At 30.0% G+C, this 24,211-nt stretch overlaps 1 protein-coding gene across 6 annotated transcripts in view; it reads right to left on the reverse strand.

Moving 5' to 3' along the window:
- Positions 1-24,211, reverse strand: part of Eip74EF (Ecdysone-induced protein E74) — a 52,224-nt gene that overhangs the window by 21,789 nt on the left and 6,224 nt on the right. For 3 of the 6 annotated variants that reach the window (XM_075729008.1, XM_075729006.1, XM_075729007.1), the window contains 2 exons: positions 18,317-19,127; positions 16,858-18,253 (listed from right to left, as the gene is read on the reverse strand). In XM_075729008.1, the coding sequence (XP_075585123.1) occupies positions 16,858-18,253; positions 18,317-18,829 (1,909 nt within the window). In that variant the 5' untranslated portion in view covers positions 18,830-19,127. Of the gene's footprint in view, positions 1-176; positions 2,048-16,857; positions 18,254-18,316; positions 19,128-24,211 lie in introns of those variants that run through there. The other 3 variants (XM_075729011.1, XM_075729010.1, XM_075729009.1) reach the window with 1 other exon arrangement.

Raw genomic sequence — 24,211 nt, forward strand, 5'->3', positions numbered from 1 at the left:
ATCATTCTGATACACCTCCGAACAAGGATTTTTAAAAAAAAGTTATTATTACAATTGACTTATGAATGTGTATTGTACATTCAATAGAATAGTCATATTCTTAGGGACATAATTTCTTGTGGCAGATAAAAACAAAATCTATTAGCATTTTTTTTTTGTTTTCAACATTAACTTACAATATCTTCTTATCAATGATTTTTTATAGCTTGGTTTTGAATTAGCTATAACATCATTTGCAACTATACCGGAACAACCATCACCGGTAACCGATTTGGAACGATGATGTTTATGATGATTCGATAATGATGATGACGATGATGATGATGTTGATGATAGTAATGAACTAGTTTCTTCATCCTCTTCAGTTGATGAACCTGTTGATGATGATGAATGTTGTTTCTTATTTTTTGTTGTTTGTAATGTACATGGTTCCAATGTGTTTGAATAGGATGATCGTTTTCGCCCTTTTTTCGGTAGACTTAAATCTAAAGGTACCCCAGAATTACAATAGCTTTCATCATCTTCTTGATCATGTTGATCATCAACAACATCGACAATCAAATCGTCATTGTCAGTTCCGGTTGTAGTTGTAGTCGAAATTTTTTGATCAACTAAACGAGAATGATGATGGATATCAGACAATGATAAATCCATGAGTTCAACGTCGTCTTCTTCCGAATAAGCGGATGATGTGGATGAGGTTGTAGATGATTCGCTTGGATATCGTGAGGTGGTTTTCGGTTGTACCGTGGATGTTGTTTTTGTTGTTGTTGTTATTGTTGCCGTTGTCGTCATTACTACTGAATTCGTGTGAGCCAAACGTGTAATTGCTGATGGATCCATAGGATCGACATGATTTGAATAATAGGGATGATGATTACCATTAACATGAGCGATCGATGGTGATGTCCGATGTGGATTGTTTTGCTGATATTCATGATGATGACCATTGATGATGTTCGTTGATGTTGATGATGGTGGTGGTGGTGATGATGGTGACGAATTGGGTGCCATAGTCACTGAAACCGGGGTGGTTGTTGCTGACGTCGTTGTCGTTGTTGTTGTTGTCGTCGTCGTCGTAGTTATTGATGTTGATGTTGTCGATGGAGAAGAATTTGTCGACGATGACAACGAAGATAAATATGATGAGCATGAATCGAGTGATGATAATTTTGCTGCTGACGGTGATGATGATCTTGATAGCGGTGATGATTTAATTTGTGACGGTGATGGCGATGAACGACTATGATCGGTTGTAGTGACGACAGTATCACAACCAGTATCACTACCGGAGCCAACAGCACGTTTCGATATTATCGTTTGATTATCAATATTATTACTGTCACTCGTCGTCGTTAATGATGATGTAGTAGGGGTGGATTCCGAATTCGATATGGTCGCTGATGGATCCGTTATAGATGTATCAACAGGCAGTAATGTGGAACTACCATTAATGTTACCAACAAAAGAATTATGATGATGACTATGATGGTTGAGATGATGATGTCGAAGCGAATGATGATGATGATGATGATGATTATGTTCAGAGGTTGATGTGGGTGGTATTGGTGGTGGGCTTGGCGATACCAATGATTTGGCCGGAGCAAGCATTAATGCTGCTGTGGTCATGATGGTTCTTTGGGTGTTTTGTTTGTCTCAAAAAAATGGATGTATTTGGGTTTAGGAATCTGGAAAGATTGGTTGGTCGTTATTTTTACACACATTAACTTTTATCGATGAATGGATTCCATTATTTCATAAATATTTGAAAATCATCAGGTAAAAATGGCACACTCCATCAACAATAATAACAGAATAGATTGAATAAACACAAGAAAAAACAGATTTTTTTGGAAAGAAAATTCAAAAAAAAACAAATTAGCGCGCAATCCACTAAAACACATTGATTCCGAATACACCGAGTCAATGTGTGTGTGTGTGTGTGTGTGTGTATTTCAGACTTGATCCAATATAAACACACACACTGTCGTCGGCAACACAACAAAAAAAAAACACAACTTGCATCAACGAAGCATAGATTGACACTGAAAACTTGATCTGGAAAAAGCCATACACTCCACTTCACTTGAGTGAGCGCTTCAAACCTCAGACATACATACAGGAATCCCAATGCAATGTGTGTATGTGTATATAATATAATATATAATGTATTATAAATACAACAAGAAAAAAGAACGGCGAGAGTTTCCATTCAATTTTTTCCATTGGATTCACATATATACATACATTGGTTTATTTTGTTGATGTATAATAATAATGAGCACGTTGCACTGTGTGGTTGTTTCCACGGATTTAACTATGAAAAAAAAATTGGTAGTGGTAAATAGATATTTATTATCATCATTCAATATATGGTTTGAAATATTCTAGCGGCAAAATTCGAATGAATGTCAAAAAAAAAAAAAAATGATATTGGCATTGAATTTTCCTGACAAGTATATAATATATTATCATCCATGATGAACAACATATATAAATGATGAGAAGGAAGCAACCAACAATATTATGATTTTTTTTTTGGTTTTAATAAGATATTATTCCTATAAAATGTAATGATGCAAATATCTGTGCAAATTATAACAACAACAAATAATGAATGTGATGATATTATTATTATCATTATTATCATCACGTGTATCATTCAATGTGCGCATATTCCAATTTGAAAATTTTATGAAAATGCACTACTACAACAAATTATTTTTATTATTTTTTGAATCATTACACATGTATATACAAAATATACCAGTCAAAATTCGGATTCAAGGCCAATTGTGTGTGTGTGTGTGTGTCATATAAATTGAAAAAAAAGAACGAAAGGAAAAAAAATGTAAGAGACAAAGTTCATTGACGATTATAATAGTTCCAATTATATTAGACATTGATATTATTATGGCTGATAAACTTAAAAAAAAGACGATTGTTTTTATACCAGTACAGATATATGAGAATGTTATAACAATGACAAAATATCAGTTGAAGAATTTAATTTTTAATCATTACAAAATGTTTGACAACAAATCACTGCATTTAACAATTGAATTGGATAATAATAAATTAATTAAGAATGTACATTTACATTTAGTTAAATAAAAGGTCAATTACCGATTCTTTAACTATTTTTATTTTTATTTTTTTGTTTACATTTTTAATCTCGTTTCAATGACAAGTTTCAAAGTGAATTTTCCAATTTTTTTTCTATCTTTGGCCCCAGAGTAGGTCAAATCACATGAGTCAAAAAAAAAGAAAAATAGAAAAAACCACCTGACTGTAATAAAATCTCATCATGTTTACACATTCGTTTCCAATAACAATGTTTGTGTTGCCAGAAAAAGACCAAAGAAAATGAGAAAACATTTTTTTTTTTGCTTTTCCTTCTCCGCCTACCCATTACGGCAAGAATGGCAATACAAACACAACAATCAAGACCATGTCAGTATAATTATTTAGTCAGAAAAAGAAAAACTGGTAAAAATAACCATCAAAAATAAGTCAGCTAGGTCATGAAGGTCATCAACAAAAACCAAGGACAATAGAACGTTAAGGAAATGACAATGGGTCATTCATATGTGTGTGTATGTGTGTGAATGCGGAACGAGAAACCGGACCTAAGATGATTATTAGACCCTAGTGTTCATGTGAAGAAGAAATTATTTCCTTGGCCTCATTCCAATGAGCGAGGGCGGACGGTCTTAATAAAAATTACCATTGCGGAACTATGACCCTTGTCATGACATGGAAAAAAGGCAATTTCTCTCTCTCTCTCTCTCTGTATGTGCATGTCTATATCATACAATTGATAAAAAAAACTACCATAAATGAATAGTAGACGAAATACGCGGAAAAAACGACTACATTCAACAAAATGATTCGAAGGTCAAAGGTTGTGAATGTGAAACTCATGGCCATGATGATGATGGTGATGCTGATTTTCACCCCCTCGTTTATATTCGATTATTTTGGTGAAGAAAAAAATAGGTTTTTTTTACAGTACAAGCTACAATATGATGGTGGTTAGCGTGAGCAGACAACAATAGAAATGTGAAATGAAATGAACTGAATGGACAAATATGGATATAGATAGATAGATGAATGAAATTAAATGAGCACCGAATATAGCTACGAACGTAAATGCGGCTAAAGTAGAAATAAAAATTGGAGCAGAAAAAAATAACATGAAACATAAAGAGAGAATTGAGGTCAAAGTCTCAATTTCAATCTCTAAATGATGATGATGATGATAAAGATGATCATCATGATCATCATTATGATCGTTGTTGATGATCATCATCAAAGAAAACGAATTGTTATGATCCAATGGAAAAAAACCTGGAATAAAAATGAAAAAAAAATGGACGAAACTGAAAACAACAAGGAGCCAGAAATCAACTTATTAAAAAATCTGAGTCGCCCAGATAAATAGACTATGGAGAAAAAAAACATGAAAAATACATAAAGAAATAATTTCATTGAAAACCGAAAAAATGGAACAAGGAACAACAAGCTAGTAAGCCAGCCAGACTTAACCAACCAATATAATCATGATGATGAATAAATGATTCCGTATTCATTTTGTTTTTTAGTATTTGATTGATTGACAAACGATGATCATTATCATCATTCCATAACCAATGTAATTCATGGAACCAAATATAGAACACAATCACAACGTCATACGGAACAATCCGTTGATGTAGATGGCCAAAAAAAAGGAAAATAACAATGGATATATAGAATACAGATATGAGCTGGAATTGATTATCAAAGAAAAAAATAGATCAACGTTTTTGTAGGCTAAATCCATATATTCTTCATCATCATCACCGGCAGTTGATGATGATGAATCATAATTAGGTATTTTTATTCTAATTATTAGCCACCGCATACATATTTGAATGAAATGAAAATGAAATCATAAAACAAAAAAAAAGAAGCATGAAAATTGAATAACTGGGACAATATAATTGAGTTCATTCATGGTTAGTATTTTTTTACCTTGAAAAAAGAATGATTTTCCGGTTTGGAATCAAAAAAAAAAAAAAAAAATAAAATAAAATAAAAAAAATTGCGACATCAAAACATCAATTAAACAGACATTTGTCCTAAAGGAGAGGAATTTTCTTCTTTTTTTTGCTTTTTGATATATTTCACAATTTCTCATCAATCTGATAGTGGGCGACAATGGTCAGTAGTTCAAATTGGATAATTATTATGAGATCATAAAAAAAATTCCTTGCTTGTTCATCACATTATCCAATTGCGAAAAAAAGTCATAAGCTTTAAAAATGGAAATTTAGAATGTCAACCATCAAATGACAATATGTCTAATCATGGTCATCATGACGATGATTTATTATATAAGCACAACAAAATTGATGAAGATAGAGCATATGTCCATGTCATTCGTCTTAAATAACCTCTTGATGACTCATTTCACGAATGAAATTGAATTTTTATTGTTGAATTTAACAAGTAATAATGAAAACGAAACTAAAAAAGAAAGACAAAGGTAAACGTAGATTGATTCTAAAAAAAATTGTTTCAAATGAAACTTATCGATTTTTATTTCTTGGTCAGATAAATTTTCTTTTATTCGTTTCGATTTTTGTTTTTTGGTTTCGTTGGAAAACAATGAACGGTTTGTCCTTTTGTTTTGTTTGTAAACAGAATACGGAAAAATTAAAAGATAAAAAATGTATGAAAAGGACAAGTCCATTCACTATGTTTTTTTCCAATCAAGTTATGGTATGCCGTCACGCGTCAGTAACGACTTTGTATGCTCCAGACTCAAGGGATCGGTCCACATTGTCATTGGATTCACTCTATTCTGATTATCATCAAAATTCGTACGGAAATTTGCTTGTATAATTTCGGTAGAATCCATTCGTGAAAACTTATGTTCATAAGGAACAAACAAACTCAGTCTTAAAATTGAACTGTATTCAAATTGAATACTACTATAATTTTATCCATACAACGATGATCAATCGATTTAGATTTTACTATTTACTTTGTAATTGATATATACATTATATGATTGATGCTATGATTGTATATGTGTATGTATTTGAATTCCATTTATATTCCGGAAAAAAATGGACTGGTCCAATTAGAGAATTTCAAGTCGATCGTCATCATCATCATACACAATATTGGTTGGTTTTATCACTGGAATACATCTGTGCTCCGAAACATACACACATACACATACAGAGAATGTCAAAATTATTAATGGAATTCGTATAGACGTAGATATTTGATAAAGAGAAAAAGTGGGCAACAAAATCCAAAGAGGATTCTTGACTGAACAAAAACGTGTCGTTTTTGAGAATCCCAAATAATATTCAATACTCTAATATCGTTACTATAGTATCGTAACAAATAATGAGCCATTCCAGCTAAATTTCCACATAGTGATGAATGAATTCATTGACATTCAAATGAATATTGTTATTGTTATTGTTATTAATGTCTACTATATGTATATCGAATGATTATTCCAAATGAACGCCAAAAAACCAAAATCAATTTTTTAAACCTTATGTAGGATGTTCGTTAGAAAATTGATTTCTTAGAAAAATAGCAACAAAATATAATTAAAATTCAAATATTATTATCATATGGGCAATCATTTAATATATTCATCTGAGCAGCAAAGCGAGAAAAAAAAAGAGTTTTCCCGTATAAAATATACACGATCAGGTAATTGTCGTTTTTTTTAAATTCTAAGAATAGCCTGCCTGACAAATTAAACATCAACGACAGGTTTTTTTTTGGTCCATCCGGAACCGGGTATACGACCTGGGCAAATCTTTTCTCTTTTTTTTCTTCTTCTTCAAATAATCATCAACATTATCATTACCGTAGAATCTACGGCGTAGATGGATTTTATTTTCTCTTTTTTTTCATTCATATTCATTGCATATTTCCGCAGAAACAAGTACTTTTAACCCTATCAACTTAATAGCAAAAAGTGAGAGAGAGAGAAAGAAAAAATAGAGTCAATGACTAAAATTGGAATATGGTCTAAACACAAACACACACACAAAGTGTATGAACACAATGAATGAACTCAAAATGAAATGAATGAAAAAAAAACTTGTTTTCACCTATTACTATATTTACCTGTATAATTTTTTTCTTCTTCTAATGATTATCATGATGATGATGATGATGATGAATAGTGATGCTTTCTCTCTCAACAAAAAGAAAAATAAAATTTCCGATCATAATTTTTTATGCGAACTAAAGCAAAAAAAAGCAACATCATTTCTCTCTTTCATCATCATCATCATCATCGGGAAATCATTCAATTCCATTCCATTTTCGTCAAAAAATATAATCAAGAAACCGGTTAGTTTTTTTTTCTTCATTATTATTACGGGTGAGAAATCAGGTTATACACACACATACTTGTTATATTTATAATCAGAGTATGGTCGGTTGGTCTTTTATTCTATTGTATTATATAAGAAGAGAATCTCATCATCATAGACAAGGATGTACAGGAGAAAAAAGAGAGATCTGAATGGGGGGATAAGAGAGACCCTGGCCAGCAAGTGAACAGCAAAAATTCAAACGACAAAAAAAAAACTTTTCCTTGTGTGTGTGTGTTTTCATATAATAATCAGCAAAGGAAAAAAGAGAGAAAAATGTTTGTGCTTCCTTGCATAACAATAGGTGTGTGTGTGTGTGTGTGTGTGCTTTTTTCGTACATATAGCAATCAACCAATAACGAACTTTCATTCACATTTATTTGGTGCCTCAATCTCAAATTATGTACATTTTGAATTTTGTTCACAAAATGAAACAGATGTGTATGATTATCATTGGAATGATGATGATGATTATGATGATGAGATGAGGTGAAGGGTTGAAAAAAAAAATTAATCCTTTTTTCTTGATTATTGTTATTATATATAAAACCACCTGGATGTAGGGGAGATTAGTCAGTTGAAAAAAAAACTTGAACCACAAGACTATATTATTCATCAATATTTTGAACATGTCATGTTAAACATTGACAAAGTCATCTTTTTGATGACTTGAAAACAAGGTTAAATAAATGACAGTGCCTTTTAACCAATGATCCAAATGAATTACCAGTATACGGGATTGATCATATTCATAACAAAAAAAAAGGTATGAAAAAAAATTAAAAGGGCTTACTTTAAATGGTTTTTTTTCTCAAACAAATCTAACCTGATCTCATTGGTCATTTTATCAAAAAAGAGAGATGTTTGTGTGTGTGTTTGTGAGAAAGAGAGAAATTGTGTTATCATCAGAATCATTTTGATGATGGAAAGCATTTTTGGGTGCGTGTGTGTGTGTGTGTGTGTGTGTGATGGATTTCGATAAATACCTAAAATGATGGAAATCTTTCCGTCCAATTATTGATGTCTGATAATAATAGCACTATGTTTATGCATATTTTTTTCTTTATTATTCACAGGATCTCATGATTTTTTTTCTGGTATTTTATTTACTTATTCATTTCTTATCCTATTTAGGATTCATTTTCGGGTTGTTTTTCGTTGATTTCAAATCTGATTTCAGTGTTAGTTCATATTTAATGGAAATACACACACACACACATATGCAACAAGAAGTCAAGGCAGTTCATTTCGTTTCACACTTTCAAATCTTCTAATATTTAACAAATTCTCATGATATTCACGCGCGCGCGAATTTAATATGTGATGAGATTAATTCTATAACGCAAATGATTATGATTCTTGCACTTTCTCATTGTTGTTGTTGTTGTTTTTGATAGTGTAGGAAAGAGAGAGAGAGAGAGAGAGTATGGGTTCAATCATTTTCTATTTCCATAAATAAATATATAAGAAAATATTCATCATCATTATACATCATGTGTGTCTTAAGGAAAAAATTTTCACTCTCGTTATATTAAAATGGTTGAAAATTGTTGCATGGTTTTTTTTTCTCGTTGCTATAATACAAAACTTGACTGGACCATAGCCGGCCAAACAAGATTCGAATATTTGCAAAAAAAAACAAGATATCTTTCACCACTAATAATGATAAATAAATATCTATATGTGTGTTTGTGTGGGTAGACAATCATTTCCACCCTGTATTTCATTTTATATATCATATCACAGTAAAGGCATCCAAACGGGCTGGGCATTGCATTTTTTTTTCTATTAGATAATTACATATAAAAGTATTTTTTGATGGTTATATAGATAGTAACAGCAACTACAAAAAAAGTAGTAGTGGTATCCGGATGGTATTTTTTTCCATCCTTCCCTGATGATAAAAAGTCCAACCACACTTATAATAAATACGCAAACACATAAGCAAAATATTTTTCTTGTTTTTTTTTGCTGTCGTTGTTGTTGTTGTTGCAAAACATGGAATGAACTCCCGATTTCGACCATGAACCCCAAAACAAATCATTATCAATGATGGAAGCGGTAGAAACAACAAAAACAACAATAACAACAACAACAACAACAAAATCATCGAGAAATCATGATCGTCGTCGTCGTCGTCGTTCGTTGAATTCGCACAGAAGCAGTATACTGATACATACATATGATATATCAAAAAAAAAATCAGCTAGAAACGACAATGACAATGGTGGTGGCAAGATATGCCAACAAGGGGCTGACTGCCTGCCTGATATTTGGTATCCACGCATAAATATCAATGTGTTTAGGCTTGTGTTTAGGATACACATTCTATCTGGGTACTCAACAATGTGTAGATGATTTATCCTGACTTGCTTTTTTTAAAAATAATATTTTGATGACTCTGTGTTTGTGTAATTATTGCGGATGTATGTATGTATGTGGATTGGAGCATTTGCTTTTTATTATGATTATCATAAAAACGCTTCAAACAATTTTTGAATCTATCAAATCTAATCAAAAACAAAAAAAAATTGAGATGGAACAAAAAAAAGATGTTTAAATTGTATGATAATAGCGAATATCGAAATTAAATCAAAATTCATGATTAATAACGAATTCAAATTCAAAAATCACAAGAAAAAAAAGAAAAAAATTTCGTTAATAGGGCATGAATTATAACAGTGAATCAGAATTTATTATAGGAATCTAAGAGGTAATGGAAATAATGATAAATTCACTTTCACTAATCGAAATCGAAATGAAATAACTCTATGGTGGTCCAAAAAAACAACAACAACAAAAAACATTGGAAATTCGCAAAAAAAAGTCAGCTGTTTTCTTTTTCTGCTTGTCAATTTCTTTTAATTAAGAATATTTTTTTTTTGTTGCTCCATTACCAAGAATTTAGAAAATAAAAGTGTTTATACAACATTGTCAAAATAATCATAATGGATACATTTTACACATATATTTTCTCTGTCTTAATTGACCAGGATTTTAAGCAATTATCAACAAAGTTATTGTAATTGTAAACTAATTGTATGTATGGATGTTAGAATGATAATTTTTTTTCCAACTTGACACACAAATTCAAATATGCACAACGAACAAATAAAACAAACAGACAAAAAAAATTAACCGAACCGAATAAAACTGCTTAACTAAACTTTCAACCTTGAACTTTAGCCTTGGAAAATTGTTGTTGTAATGTTTATTTATTCTAAACAAACAATAAACAACACATTACTTGTCTGACAACGTTGTCACTTGTTTTGATATGTTTGTGCGTGTGTAGATAAATAGACACAACCACAGCACAAGGATCGCCAGTTTTCCGGTTTGTATTTTTAGGGTATGCATTATAAATTCAAAGAATTTCGCTAATCAAAATTGTCGTTATTTTTTTCATGTTTGTTTGGGTATTTGACTAATATACGTGTGTTTTATATGATGTGTTTAACCTAGCCTCAAAAAAAAAAAAATTCAACGTCAATGAAAAATAGTGAAAAAAATACGGATGTACAACAAAGAAATGTGTCGGCTTACAATTTCGTTCATTCATACAAACAAACAAACAAACAAAAAAAGAACCGATTCATAAATCGGTTTGATCGATTTTTTAAATCAATATAAAATGTTTTCCATGTTAAAAAAAAGAAAAAATATTTTCTCGGCCAACCAAGTTTCTAAGCAACAAGTTCAATTTGTAGAAATTCATGTTAAATGCTAATGTTTTTTCTTCAACATATAACACTGTACAGATTGTTTTCTAGGCTAATTGCTTTACGAGTAATGTCGTTTATCAATACCCCACTTGAAATGTAAAATGGAAAATAATTTACTTGATGCTTTTGTAGATCAATAATAATAAGAATAAGAATTTTTTCAAAAAAAAACCAAAATTTTATGGCTCACCTAAAAAGTTGGCTACACACTACTATACTTATTACTATATAATATAAAAATGGAGTAAAAAGTAAAAGTCACACATCAAATTTTGATGAAACAATGAATAAATGAAATTGAATTTAATGATAATAATGATGATTAAAACGATTATATATGATGATGATGATGATGATATAGTCGTTTTTGTTCAAGTTCAATAACATATGCACAACATGTACATGCACATGGTACATGTAATAATTTTATTCGTAGAAAAAAATATGTTTTTTTTCTCACTATTTCATATTCAACAACAACAACAACAACAATAGTGTAAGGATTTTTCCTCTTTGTATATCATATCATTCTATATAATATAAAAAAAACATTATGGATAAATTGTAATCATATCATCGTGATAGAATCTTGGCAATGAAACAAAAAATAAATGTTGCAATCAAATCAAATCAACAATGATGCTAATGGCCAAATATTTTTTTTTTTTTTTTTGGTTTAATTAATTTACCAAAAAAAAAAAAAAAAACAAACATACGCCATCTGCTAGTGCTAGAGTGACCTTCTTTTTTTTCGGGTTCAAAATATTTAATTGTTGCAACAACATTTGAATTTGTAGTTTTTTTTTCTTTTTTTTTTGGTAAGAATATCTGTTTACCAAAATTAAGGAATGGATGAAAAAAAGATGGTTCAAAACAATTTTAGCATTCTGTCATAAAATTGTATAAATGAGGAGAAACAAAAATTCATACAAAAAAATATATTTACAACCATGATCAAATCAAACGAAAAAGAATTTGTTTTGTGTATGAAATAAATAAAAAAATAAAAAATAAAGAAAGCCAGAAAAAAATGAAGAGAAATGGATTCTTCATTCAGTTAAAATGGAAATGTTCATCATCAACAACTTGTATGTGAATATGTGCATCTGCACATAATAAGCCGTTTCTTATGAAATTCAAGTGTGTCTTTGGAATAAGACATTCACATTTTGTTCATTTTTCAAACAACGACGACGAATAAAAACAACAACAACAACAACAAACAACAACAAAAAAATTCATCAAACAAAGTGGCAAACATAAATTCCATTCTTTTCGATTCATACGTTTTCTCTCTCACTCTTTCTCATTTTTTTTTTTTTTTTTTGATAAACAAATTGCTCACCATATCTTCAATAATCATCATACATTTTTTTCACAAATGATAATTTTGATTTTGTGCACACGATTTATTAATGAATTGCATATAAATGATTGGAAAACAAAGGAATAAAAGTAAAGAAAAAAAAACACTAGTAAAAGAGTTTTTTCCTTTCTGAATGTATTGCAAAACAGCGTTATTGTTTTATTTATTTTTATTTTTTTGCTTGTCAAAATCTGGCACATACAAGTTATTCCAGAAATACCCAGATAACTAATAGACAAAATAAAAACTAAATCTAAAAAGGTTTTTTTTGGCTTGCATTTTAATTTCATTCACTATGACAGTGTAGGTGAAACATCAAACGTTCATAAACTTTGAAAAGGAAATTTCAAAATCCTTTCAGAATGATTTCTCTTTGCTATTCAAATACAAAAAATTTTATCGATCCGACATTATATTAGAAACAATCGATTGTAAAAAAAACAGGAGACAGAAATCCTCAAAAAACCCTTCCTTTTGTTAACAACAACAACAACAATTACGTAAAATATAATCAACATTGACACCAGGCATGTGAATATGGCCAAAAATAGATGAATAACCTTTATTATTGATTAATTCAACCGCCAGGATGTGAGACGATTGTCAGACGACAATCAAAAAAAAAAAAAAAAAAAAAAAAAAAAAAAAAAAATAGCTACGTGATGTTTGGTAGTAAAATCAAAAATTAACAATCATAGAGAAAGGAAGAGATCAGGGTCAAGGGAAATGAATCAATCATCACTCTACCATCATCATCATTATAATACAAAAAGGGGTGACTTTACACACACACACACACAAATGTAGACACCATTCCCTCACAAAATATTTATACAAAACAAAAAAAGCAAGGCAAACTATAGCAAAAGTGAAAACCTCTTCATTGATAACAACGTTTGCCGAATAACAAACTAAAATAAAATATAAAATGCTTTGAATTGGACAACCACACGAAAATACTGAAAAAAGAAAACAAAAAAAACGTCCTACCTTGACTTTATCCTTATTATTATTATTATTTTTATCTTATTTTAGTTTTGTTTTTTTTCTTACAGCCAAAATCGGCTACAAAACTATGAAAATGTGGAAAATTAAGTTAGACCTTGCCCTTGTCCTTGTATGAATGACAATGTATGACAATGCATAAGTTGTGTGTGTGTGTGTGTTTGTGTTGTTGTTGCTATGTTTCTTGGATCAAACTTGTAACTTGCACCAAAGTATGAATTATATTATCTGTGTTTTCGATAATAATAAACTTTTTTTTATCACTTTTTAAGCAAAAAAAAGCATCGATTAACATTTAAACATGTAAATAGGTGAGAAATATTTTTTTCTTATCTTTCTTTATATAATGGTGTTCATGGCACAAGTTGAAACTTTTTTTCAGATAAAAACTAACAGTAATATTTTGACTAATTGAGAAATAGTTTCCAATGGGATTCAAAGCATCTCACCAAAACAAATAGAGAAACAAAAATCAAAGATTTAAGAGATTGAAAGGTTTTTGATCTTTCTGCAAAAAAAACAATAATCCATCTGCATAATCATTTACATATAATGATGATGTTTCCAAGGAAATTGTGTCATCAATTCTGTTCTGTTTTTCTTGAGAAATTTCAATTCTTTCATTTGGATGTTGTGATATTTATATCATTTTTTTTGGATTCTATGATTGTTAATTGTTAGATTCACGTGAAATATACGAGATGATTCAAAATTGGCTTACTATGGCGACATCATCATCGTTACAATTTATTGACATTTAAATTACAAATTACAAGGAGAAATGAATAAGTTCCATAAAAATGTCAATGAAAATGATATAAAAATATCAAATCAAATAGTAGTAATTCTTTTAAACTCTTTATTATGTTCAACAACAACAACAAAAAAAATCACATACATGTGAATACAAGTGTCTCAAGGTCTTATTTAGTATATTTAGTGAGAAAAATTTATTTATTTTGATGACTAAAAAAACTAAAGAAAGAGAAAGAAAATACGTGTCCACATCATCATCAATGGATACATCATTGCCATTATTATTACCAATGTCATTTGCGTTCAAGTTGAAGGACGTTTAAAAAAGTTGCATCCGTTTATTCAGAGTACCATCAATTAGAAAACAAAAATGATTAAATTCATTTGAAACATATCTTAAATTACAAAAAAAAATAATAATTGTTTCCAGTTAAGTCTGACCATATATATTATATTGATTTCTTTCCAATTTTTTTTGTTGTTGTGGTTGTCGTTTTTCATAAAGGGAAAAATTCTAATAAGATTAGAAACAAGAACAAAATTAACGACAAAATGTGATAAGTCTTATTTTGATTTTGATGATGAAGAAAATGCAAATAAAAATCGAGACAGAAATGTATATGTATGTGGAGAAAAAAAAAATATTTCTCAAAAATATCCACAATTATTATATCAATTCAATCATCGATTGATGTGTATCGATAATGATCGATATATTTTCAAGAGGGAATGATGGGTAAATCACAAAATTATCATTGTTGATTATTATTTATATATTTATATATCGAAATGGTTATAACATATTAAACCTTTTGGTTATAATTGATAACAAAAAAAAAAAGATTTTCCCAATATCAGTATGGCGAAGAAGAACGAAAAAAAAATCCAAGAGACCTTGACATTTACTTTGAACGATATGGAATATAATAAAATTATTATAAAGGGAAAAAGATTTTCCATATCAGAGAGGGAAAGAAAAAAAAGAGAGTGCAATTTTCTTTAATATATAACAAACACATATCGATATACATTGATTTATTTTTGTATTCATTCGTTCATTCATCAGGCGAGAAAAAAAAGAGATTCTTATCTTGAAATGAAAACAAAAAAAAAAACAGAAAAAAATAAAAAGAAGAACAAATCAGCAGAAAAATTTTCCATATGCATACAGGGCATAAATTAATGAAGACAAAAATCTATCATAAGATTAACATCGAATGATATAACTCAATGAATTGAATAAAAAAAAAAAAAAAAAAAAAATAAACACACATGATTGATTTGATCAAAAATTCAATTCAAGAAATCAATAAAGATCGACACCAATCGAAATGAGGGATAGACAAAAATCAAAATAAATAAAAAAGAACATAAAACTGCCATCTATCAATGATGAATTGTATAAAAATGAATAACATTTTTTTGGCGCCATCTTTTGAGCAATATAATGAACAAAAGAGATCAACAAATGTTCGCTAGATGGCCTTTATTGACATGTTTTTTTTTGTTTTTGAAAAATTACAATTAAAAATTGAATATAGAGAGAAACTTGTTGGGCTGGTCCAAGATATTACCAAAAAAAAAAAAAAAAAAAAACAGTCGATCATGTCATGGCGGTAATTCGTTCCAAATTTTCAAATCCAATTGGAAAAGAAAAAGAGAAAACGTTATGGTTGAAAGTGAAATTTATTTCTTCCTAATAATTTCTGTATTCTTCAAACGAGCCACGAGTAGACTCTTCATGGTCTTTTGATAAAAATAGCAACAACGAAAATCAGCGATAACCGTAGCTAAAACGTACTGATTATGTTGTTGTTGTTGTTAGCTTATCAAATCATGTAATCAAATAAAACTGAAAGTGAAATCTCGGGAATTCGACTGAAGAAAGGTGCACCAAATAAAAAAATAAATTATGTAAAAAAGGGTTTCTTTCAATATGGATGATAAAATCCAATGGAACAGAAAAAAATGATAAAAATTCTACTTCAACAAGCCACTCCTTTAAAAATCATCAGATTCAGATTAGATTTAAATGTAAAAGATAAAAAAAATAATAATAATTGGATAGGATCTGATTGATTCAAATTCAAATCGCATCAAACAATGTGAAAATTTACAAACAGTTTTCTATATGATTTTGCGATGATCAAATGAAAAATGTTTAAAGATATATAGAAACGCCCAATTATGCTATTTTTAGATATTTTATTTATTCATTGGATTTTATTAGCTTTCGGTGTTCGAATCGATTGAAGAGAAAAAGGCATTATCAATTAGAAAAAAAAACATAAAATAATCTTGTTTAGTGTCATTTTTTCCATTGTTTTTCTTTTTTGTAACGATGGAAAGGAAAATTAAATAAATTTGAAATTTACCACGTTACTATGAAACGAATTAATTATCATAATAAAACTGATTAAAAACGACAAAATAGATTGTAAATCCTTGTGAGATAAATAATTGTATACATAATGCATCAATGTGACCATTGGCCATAAATAATTAGAACAATATGTCCATCAGAAAACGTGTTTATTTCAAATCATCATCAACATAGCTATATTTATCTATCGAAAATTTCTTTTTCACAATGAAAAATATCACTTACATGAATTATTTTTTGATGATATAAGCTGTTGTTGTTGTTGTTGTTGTTGCTGCTGTTGGCGTTGTTGTTGTTGTTGTCTTTGCATTAAATTATAAAAATGTTCACTTATGGAATTATTATTACTTTTATTCGATGTGGTTGAATTTGAATTTTGTGAGGATATAGATGATGTTGTCGAAGATGATGTTGAACGAGGTTGTAATAGGGCGTTTTGTAAAATGGAACCACCGTCAGTCAATTTGTTCGTTGTATTAGATGAACAAGGTGTCGGCGTTGTTGAATCGGGTAATGGTTGAGATTGTTGTTTTGTCACTTGCCGTTGTTGAGATGATTGGCGATTAGATGATCGAGATGATGATGAAAATATTGGTTTGCCTAGATGCTCACGGGTTTCGATTGAGATTCGACGATGTTGTGGTTTTTCATTGACTGTTTGGCTTTTACGAGCCAATGGTAACGAATAATTGGAATTAATAGTTCTCGACATGGTAGTCGTGGTTGTTGTTGCTGACACTGATGTTGTGGCAAGATTAGTTTTTGATGATTGTTGTTGTTGTTGCTGTTGGGACCCAAATTGTGGCTGTGCAGATGTAGATGTTGGCGATGATACGATCACTATGGAATTATTGGTTTCGACCATTGAATTATTACTATTTGCAGTGTTGTTCGTAGATGAACAGGGATTTTCATTTGTTTTATATGAATTTGGTATGTCTAAATCAATATTGGTAATTATGGTAGTTGTATTATCGTCATCATTGCCATTTGATGTTGGTGTTGGTGATGATGTCGATGTGGATGATGAATTTGATGATGATGCTGAAGATAACAATGTAGAAAGTAGAATGGTTTGATTATTGTTCGTTGCTCTTGTTGTTGATAGAATTTCAATTTGGTCATTATTACTGTTGTTATTTAGATTTAGATTTAAATGTTGAAGTTGTTGACTTGGAGGCGATGATGAGGAAGAGGAATTCGTATTTGATGATGCATTGTTATTGTTGGTCGTGGAGGTGGTTCCATCATTGTGCTGTGAAAGCAACTTTTCTGGGTTAGTCAACAAAAGATGGGTGGAATCAGCGTGGAGATCATCCAATAATGAATCAAGATCACAAACAAATGCATTGTTCATTGCAGAAGAGCCATGTACACCATTCATGACTGTATCCGATAGATTAGAGCTTGGGCCCATTAGATCATCATCGTCGAGATATTTGGATAAATCCGTTGGCGTTAATTCATGTAGCTCTGGTGTGTTGTGATGGTGGTGATGACCATTTGATATAATCGTAATTGCACCATTATTTTCATCGATCATCATTGTTTGGGCAGTGGAATTTGTTGCACCACCACCATTGTTATTTGCTGTCGTCGAACTAACTCCATTAGCAAAATCCTATTATAATTAAAAATTTATTAAAATAAAATTCATATCTAACAACAACCAAAAAAATCTTACTGAATGACCCCAAAGTTGATGATGATGCGATAAACCATGATGATGATGATCCATTATCGCTTCATTGACCTGACCAACAACATTACTACCAGGCCCGGACATGACTAATCCACCAAACGTGTTCGACTGGAGGAATTGAACGGGTGGTGCCGACACCTGAGTACTATTGCTCATTGTTTTTTCCAAATCGTCAAATTCTAATGTGTCTGTACACGGTATGAATAGAGATTCTTCTTGTTCGATCAATAAATCTTCCTGTTGAAATTGTTCGTCAGTCGCCGTATGATTCAAATCGGAATAAGTTTCAAAATTTTCCGGTATTTGATGATATGATGACAATTGATTATCAGTCCTATTAAATTTATGACTATATGAATGTTCATGTGGATGATTATTGCTATTACTAATATTATACAATGGCCTTTGATGACGATGATCGGATGCTGCTGTCGCTGATATCGTCGTCGCTGTTGTTGTTTTAACAATCAGATCAACACCTTGTGTGGATAACATTTGAATAATGTCAAATTGAATATGAAAAAAAAAATAAGAAGGGAATGGAATTGAGGTTTTATTTTCTTATTTTTTTGTTTAAAAACCCAACGATATTTTATTAAGAAAATGATAAAATTATCAAATGAATCTTCAATATTCGATACAATCGATTGTAATGTGGATTCAGAATTAGTATGCTTTTCTTTTTTATCGACCACATTTTTTTCCCATTAAATTGAAACGATCACTTGAAAAGAATTTGTTTGGAATTTCTTCTTCAACAAATTCAGGCATTCATTTTAGTCACCAGGAGAATCTGCACAAATAAATAAATGAAAAAAAAATTATAAACAATTCATTTAAAAGTAATGTACAAAACGGAAATGATCAAAATAAAATTCACATCATTAATACCATGGTCAGTCAAAAAAAAAAAAAAATGATTTCTGAAATTAATGCACGAACCACTGTTAAAACTTTCTTCATAAAAGTGCAAATAAATAAGGACAAACAATTAGTTTTTTGTCCAAAAGTTAGAGAAATCCATCGATTCAAAAGATTTTTTTTTTCAAAGATTGATTGATTGATTTTTGATCGATTCTATTCAGTCTATTTTTTTTTGCAATTACTTCAACTACTTTATAATCATTAGAAAAAAAAATTCGAATATAAATTCAATTCAACAACCCATTTATTTCATAGCTTTGGATGTGGTTATTAAATTCGTATCCAAGTTAATTGACCCGTTGTTGGATTGTATTATTCGGTTCGCTTGTTAAGCAAAACGCGTGTTTGCGTGCATGAATGATATAATGTGGTGTGGTTCCATCATCATCATCATCATCATTATTATCATGGAATGATTTCGCCTCCTTGTCAGATCGGAACAGGATTCACAGTCCTGCCAGAAAAAAATACTCCAACAACAGGTATGTTATTTTAGAAAAGAAAAAAGAAAAAGATCAAAGACGGTGTTCCAGTAACTATTTTTGAATTTAGCTCAAGACAGCCCGTCGTCTGTCTCTGTCTGTGTATTTGTTTATTTGTTTGCGTGTGTGCGTGCAAGTGTGTGTGTCGATCCAAAACGATTGAATCGAAATGGAACACAAAGACTCTAACGACGATGACGTCCGCTTGTTCCATTTTGATTCAATCAAGCCCATATAAGTCCCATAATAAAAACAATAAGAGATTCTATGATGAAAAAAAGAGTTCCATTCATTCATGATATTTTCGGGTACACCTGGTTTCCATCATCATCATCATCAATATCATCATGGTTGTTGTAAGAAGAAAAAAATTGGCTAACATTATGAAGAGAAAACGGTTTCGAACTACAAACACGAGTTTCAAAATGCAAGGAAGAAAAAAAAATACACGAGCTACAACAACAAATGAAAGAGACCGAAAACAAGTCATCAACGATCCCCGAATAAACGAGAAAAAAGAAAAAACAAGAAACAACAGGTTGAATTTTTTTCGTTCTTCTGTTGTCTGGTTAGTTGTATATTGGTAACTTAGAAAGCAACCACCATCATCATCATCATCATCATCATCATCATCATTATCGACATCCGAAAATATCGCACCACGCACTACGTACACATACAATTTCACTTTTAGGCTTTTATTTTGATTTAATCATTTCATTCATTCAGTCATTCATTCAATGAGTGAAAGCGAAAGCATTTTTTCTTTTCTCTATCCAACAACAATCACCGTTATTCGGACAACTTTTTGTTGTTGTTGTTGTTCAAACTGGCTGACTCTTGTTTCTCAATGAAACTATCTATCCATCTTTCTCTTTTTCTCTCCAAGTATATATGTATGATCGGGTTTGTTTTTTTTTTTGAATTTCTAAAAATAAATCTCACACAGGCACCATAACAAAATGGGATGATGACAATTTCGATTGATGGCTTGCTTTTCCATTCATTTCGGACACCTGAAAAAGTTTTCAAACAACAACTTTCACTTTCTTCAATTTTGTTGTTGTTGTTGTTATTATTACTATTTGACTATCCACATCATCTTAATCATCTCCACCACCACCACCACCACCACCGGCATCGAATCATTTGAAACGATATATTATGAAAGTCAAAAAATGAATGAATGAAAGAGAACGCGGAAATGAATCATTGTTTGTAGTATTTGGAAAATGATTTCGACTTTTTTTTTCGATGATGATAATAGCGATGATGATGAGAGAATGAATGTATCGATACTTTTAAAAAAAAGTTAAAGTGAAGGTGGTTCATCATCATCATCATCGAGTTTATATTGAGCCTAATTTATGAATGAATGAATGAATATGGCTCGAAATCGATTGAATGGAACAATATTATTGCTGTTATACTGTGGTACCATATTTATATATTTGAAAAGAAAAACATTTTACAATTCATAATTTGGATTTTTTTTTTTTTTGATCATCGTAAAAAAAAATTTATATCAATACACGTGTGGATTCGAAATCGATTTCAATCATGGTGGCTAGACAATTTTTTTTTCTCAGATAAAGATTGGATGCAAAAAAAAAATTGGAATAATATTATCATCATTAACCAATTGTAAATAAAGTATAGAAAATTTGGTTATGTCAATAAATAAATAAAAAACACAGAAACATAGAAAATGACGACAATTATATTTTGACGGGTTTTTTTTTGATCGATCGTTTGATTGGAATTGCAGTGAAAAAAAAGTAGAACAAATTATAAAACAAAGCTATGAAATAGTCTGTTAGTCACTTACAACGTAAATAAACAAAAAATATTCTGCTATATATATATATATAAATGGTGTGAATAAATTCCATATAAATAATGACAGAAGATGTTTGAAACATGGCCAAATCAAACGTATTTATATTTTGCCCTATAATTGTAATAATATAGTATTAAGATACAAAAATAATCAAGTTTCATTCGAAATTAGTCACTTCTTACATAAGAAAATTGTTTATATATATCATATTGTCTACAAAAAAAAAATCCTTGAATTTGTGATGAGATCAAGTAAAATAAATGAAAACTCTAAGATGAAGAAATTTTTATTCATTTTATTTGTATATATCGAATTTCCAATAAAATAATTCATTCATTTTGAAAAAATGAATGAATATCATTAATTGATAAAAATTAGATCAATTACATTGAATTTTGCATGCAAACAAAAAAACAAGTTTATCGAATAATATTGTTCAATGAAAAATAAGACAAAAAAATAAACAAGATTAAAGGTGTTCCAGTATATGGCATCAATCGAATCGATCAATAATATAAAGTGATTGAAATGATTCAATCAATTTTTTTTTATGTATACAATAAATTTTGATGCATGATTGTGGTATATTTGAATCTAAATTTAGCATCAATCAAACTATTAGATAGACAATTGACAATACAGACAATACACAGTAATCACAGATCGAAATTTTTTTTTCTAGAGTAATTGATGGCTTTGTTTCTATTTGGAATCAAAGAGTTAATCTTGCTTATCGTGAATAAGTAATAATAATAATATTCAGTGTGTAAAGATATGAAAATCTAAATAAACAAACAACTTTCAGACAGTTTTTTTCGTGATTTTCTTCTGTTTAATCGTTAGTGACTTGCATTTATATATGTAGATTATGTTTTTTTTTTTTGGAATTCTGCCCAACTGTGAAATCAAATACAATAAGTAATCATTATTATGATCGATCAATTGATCCAGATTAATATAATGATGAGGGATTGAAGAACGGCGAAAAAACCAAAATCAGATATAAACTTGTCGCATAATCATATAAATTACGCCCAGATGAAAAAAAAACACGGTTAAAACCAAAAATACATCTGTATATGAACCGAGAAATTCTACAACTAGCCACAATACAGTCAACGACCTATCAACTATGATATATCATAGGGCCATGATCACTATACACATATACATTATCATAACACATATTCACCATCAATACCACACCTCTATAATACACAACACTATACATCGAATAAAATTTTTTTTTTCAAAGCATCCCTATGACTACCATCATCATACCAAAGAAAAAAACTAACCTATCTACCACCATCATAATAGTTGGGCGCCATGTTTTTTTTGTTGCTTGTTAAACATACATATTTTTTTTACTCCCAAATGTTCTGGTTGAAGGGTTTCAGCAGTTTCGGTAAATATAAAACAACACATAACCTCCAACATATACCAACAACAACAACAGCAACAACAACAAAAAAAATGCAAACAATACAAAACAAAATCATAACCCTAGCCTGAATGTATGTCAATGTCCTCTATGTGCTAGGTCTAATCGCTTGTGATGATGATGATGTTTTCTGTCGCCTCGCCAAATCGTATTTTATTCTATGCCAAAATTCAGAAGCAAACAAGTCAAACCATCCTTCTTTTCGTTGTCGAAAGCCAGATAACAAAAAAAAAAAAAAATGAATGGACGCCATATAATAATGATAATGGTGATAAACCAGAAAAATTCTTTGTGAATGTGGTTGTATACAAAATACAGCTGTAGTTTTTCGTTTTGTTTCTTTTTTTCATTGGATTCTTTTTTCTTTTTTTTAAACGATAATCATGTTAAACACATGCGTATCACTCATCATCGAATGAATAACAACAACAAAGTTACGTTTTCCAACAACCTACCAAAGAAAGCAAAAAAAAAAAAATTATGGCATTACAATCCAATGGCGCCCAGTTATAGTCTGGTTGGTTGGTTAGTTAGTTGGTGGATTCAATGTTTGTATGTATGTGTGTGTGTGTGTGTGTGGGTTATTGGTTGTATGGCGCCATCGGACAATGACCTCACTCAATACGTACATTCACATGCATATACAGTTTTGGCTTCTAGAAAAAAAAATGCCTGACTGTATGAGTATGTTTGTGTGTGTGTTTATATACAATTTATATTATGAAGAATGTAATGTAATGTAATGTAATTGCATCATCATCATCATCATCGATTCACTTGAAAAAAAATGATGAAGACTCTTTTTCTGTCGTTATTTCATCCAAGTAAAGAATTTGTGGATAAAGATGAGCAATTAATAAAAATCAAAACATTACACAACAAGGCAACAAGTGATTTGAGAAACCAAAATGAAAAACAGATGCAAACAGAACGCCCATAATGTTTAAAAAAGATGGAGAGATAAAAAAAAAATTTTTTGGTATGAGGAAACCTAAAATTAAACAATAAACAATAAACAAAACAAAACAAAACAAAACAAAAAAATCCTAATAAAACATAACGGTAAAAAAAATTGATTGCATTTAATTTATGGATAGATGTAATTATCAATGGAGAATTTCATCCACCATCATTTTATATCACATGTAATACATAGAATATTGAATCAAACTCTAAAAAAAACGCAA

Source organism: Dermatophagoides farinae, chromosome 3, assembly GCF_024713945.1.
Source record: "Dermatophagoides farinae isolate YC_2012a chromosome 3, ASM2471394v1, whole genome shotgun sequence".
NCBI lineage: Eukaryota > Metazoa > Arthropoda > Arachnida > Sarcoptiformes > Pyroglyphidae > Dermatophagoides > Dermatophagoides farinae.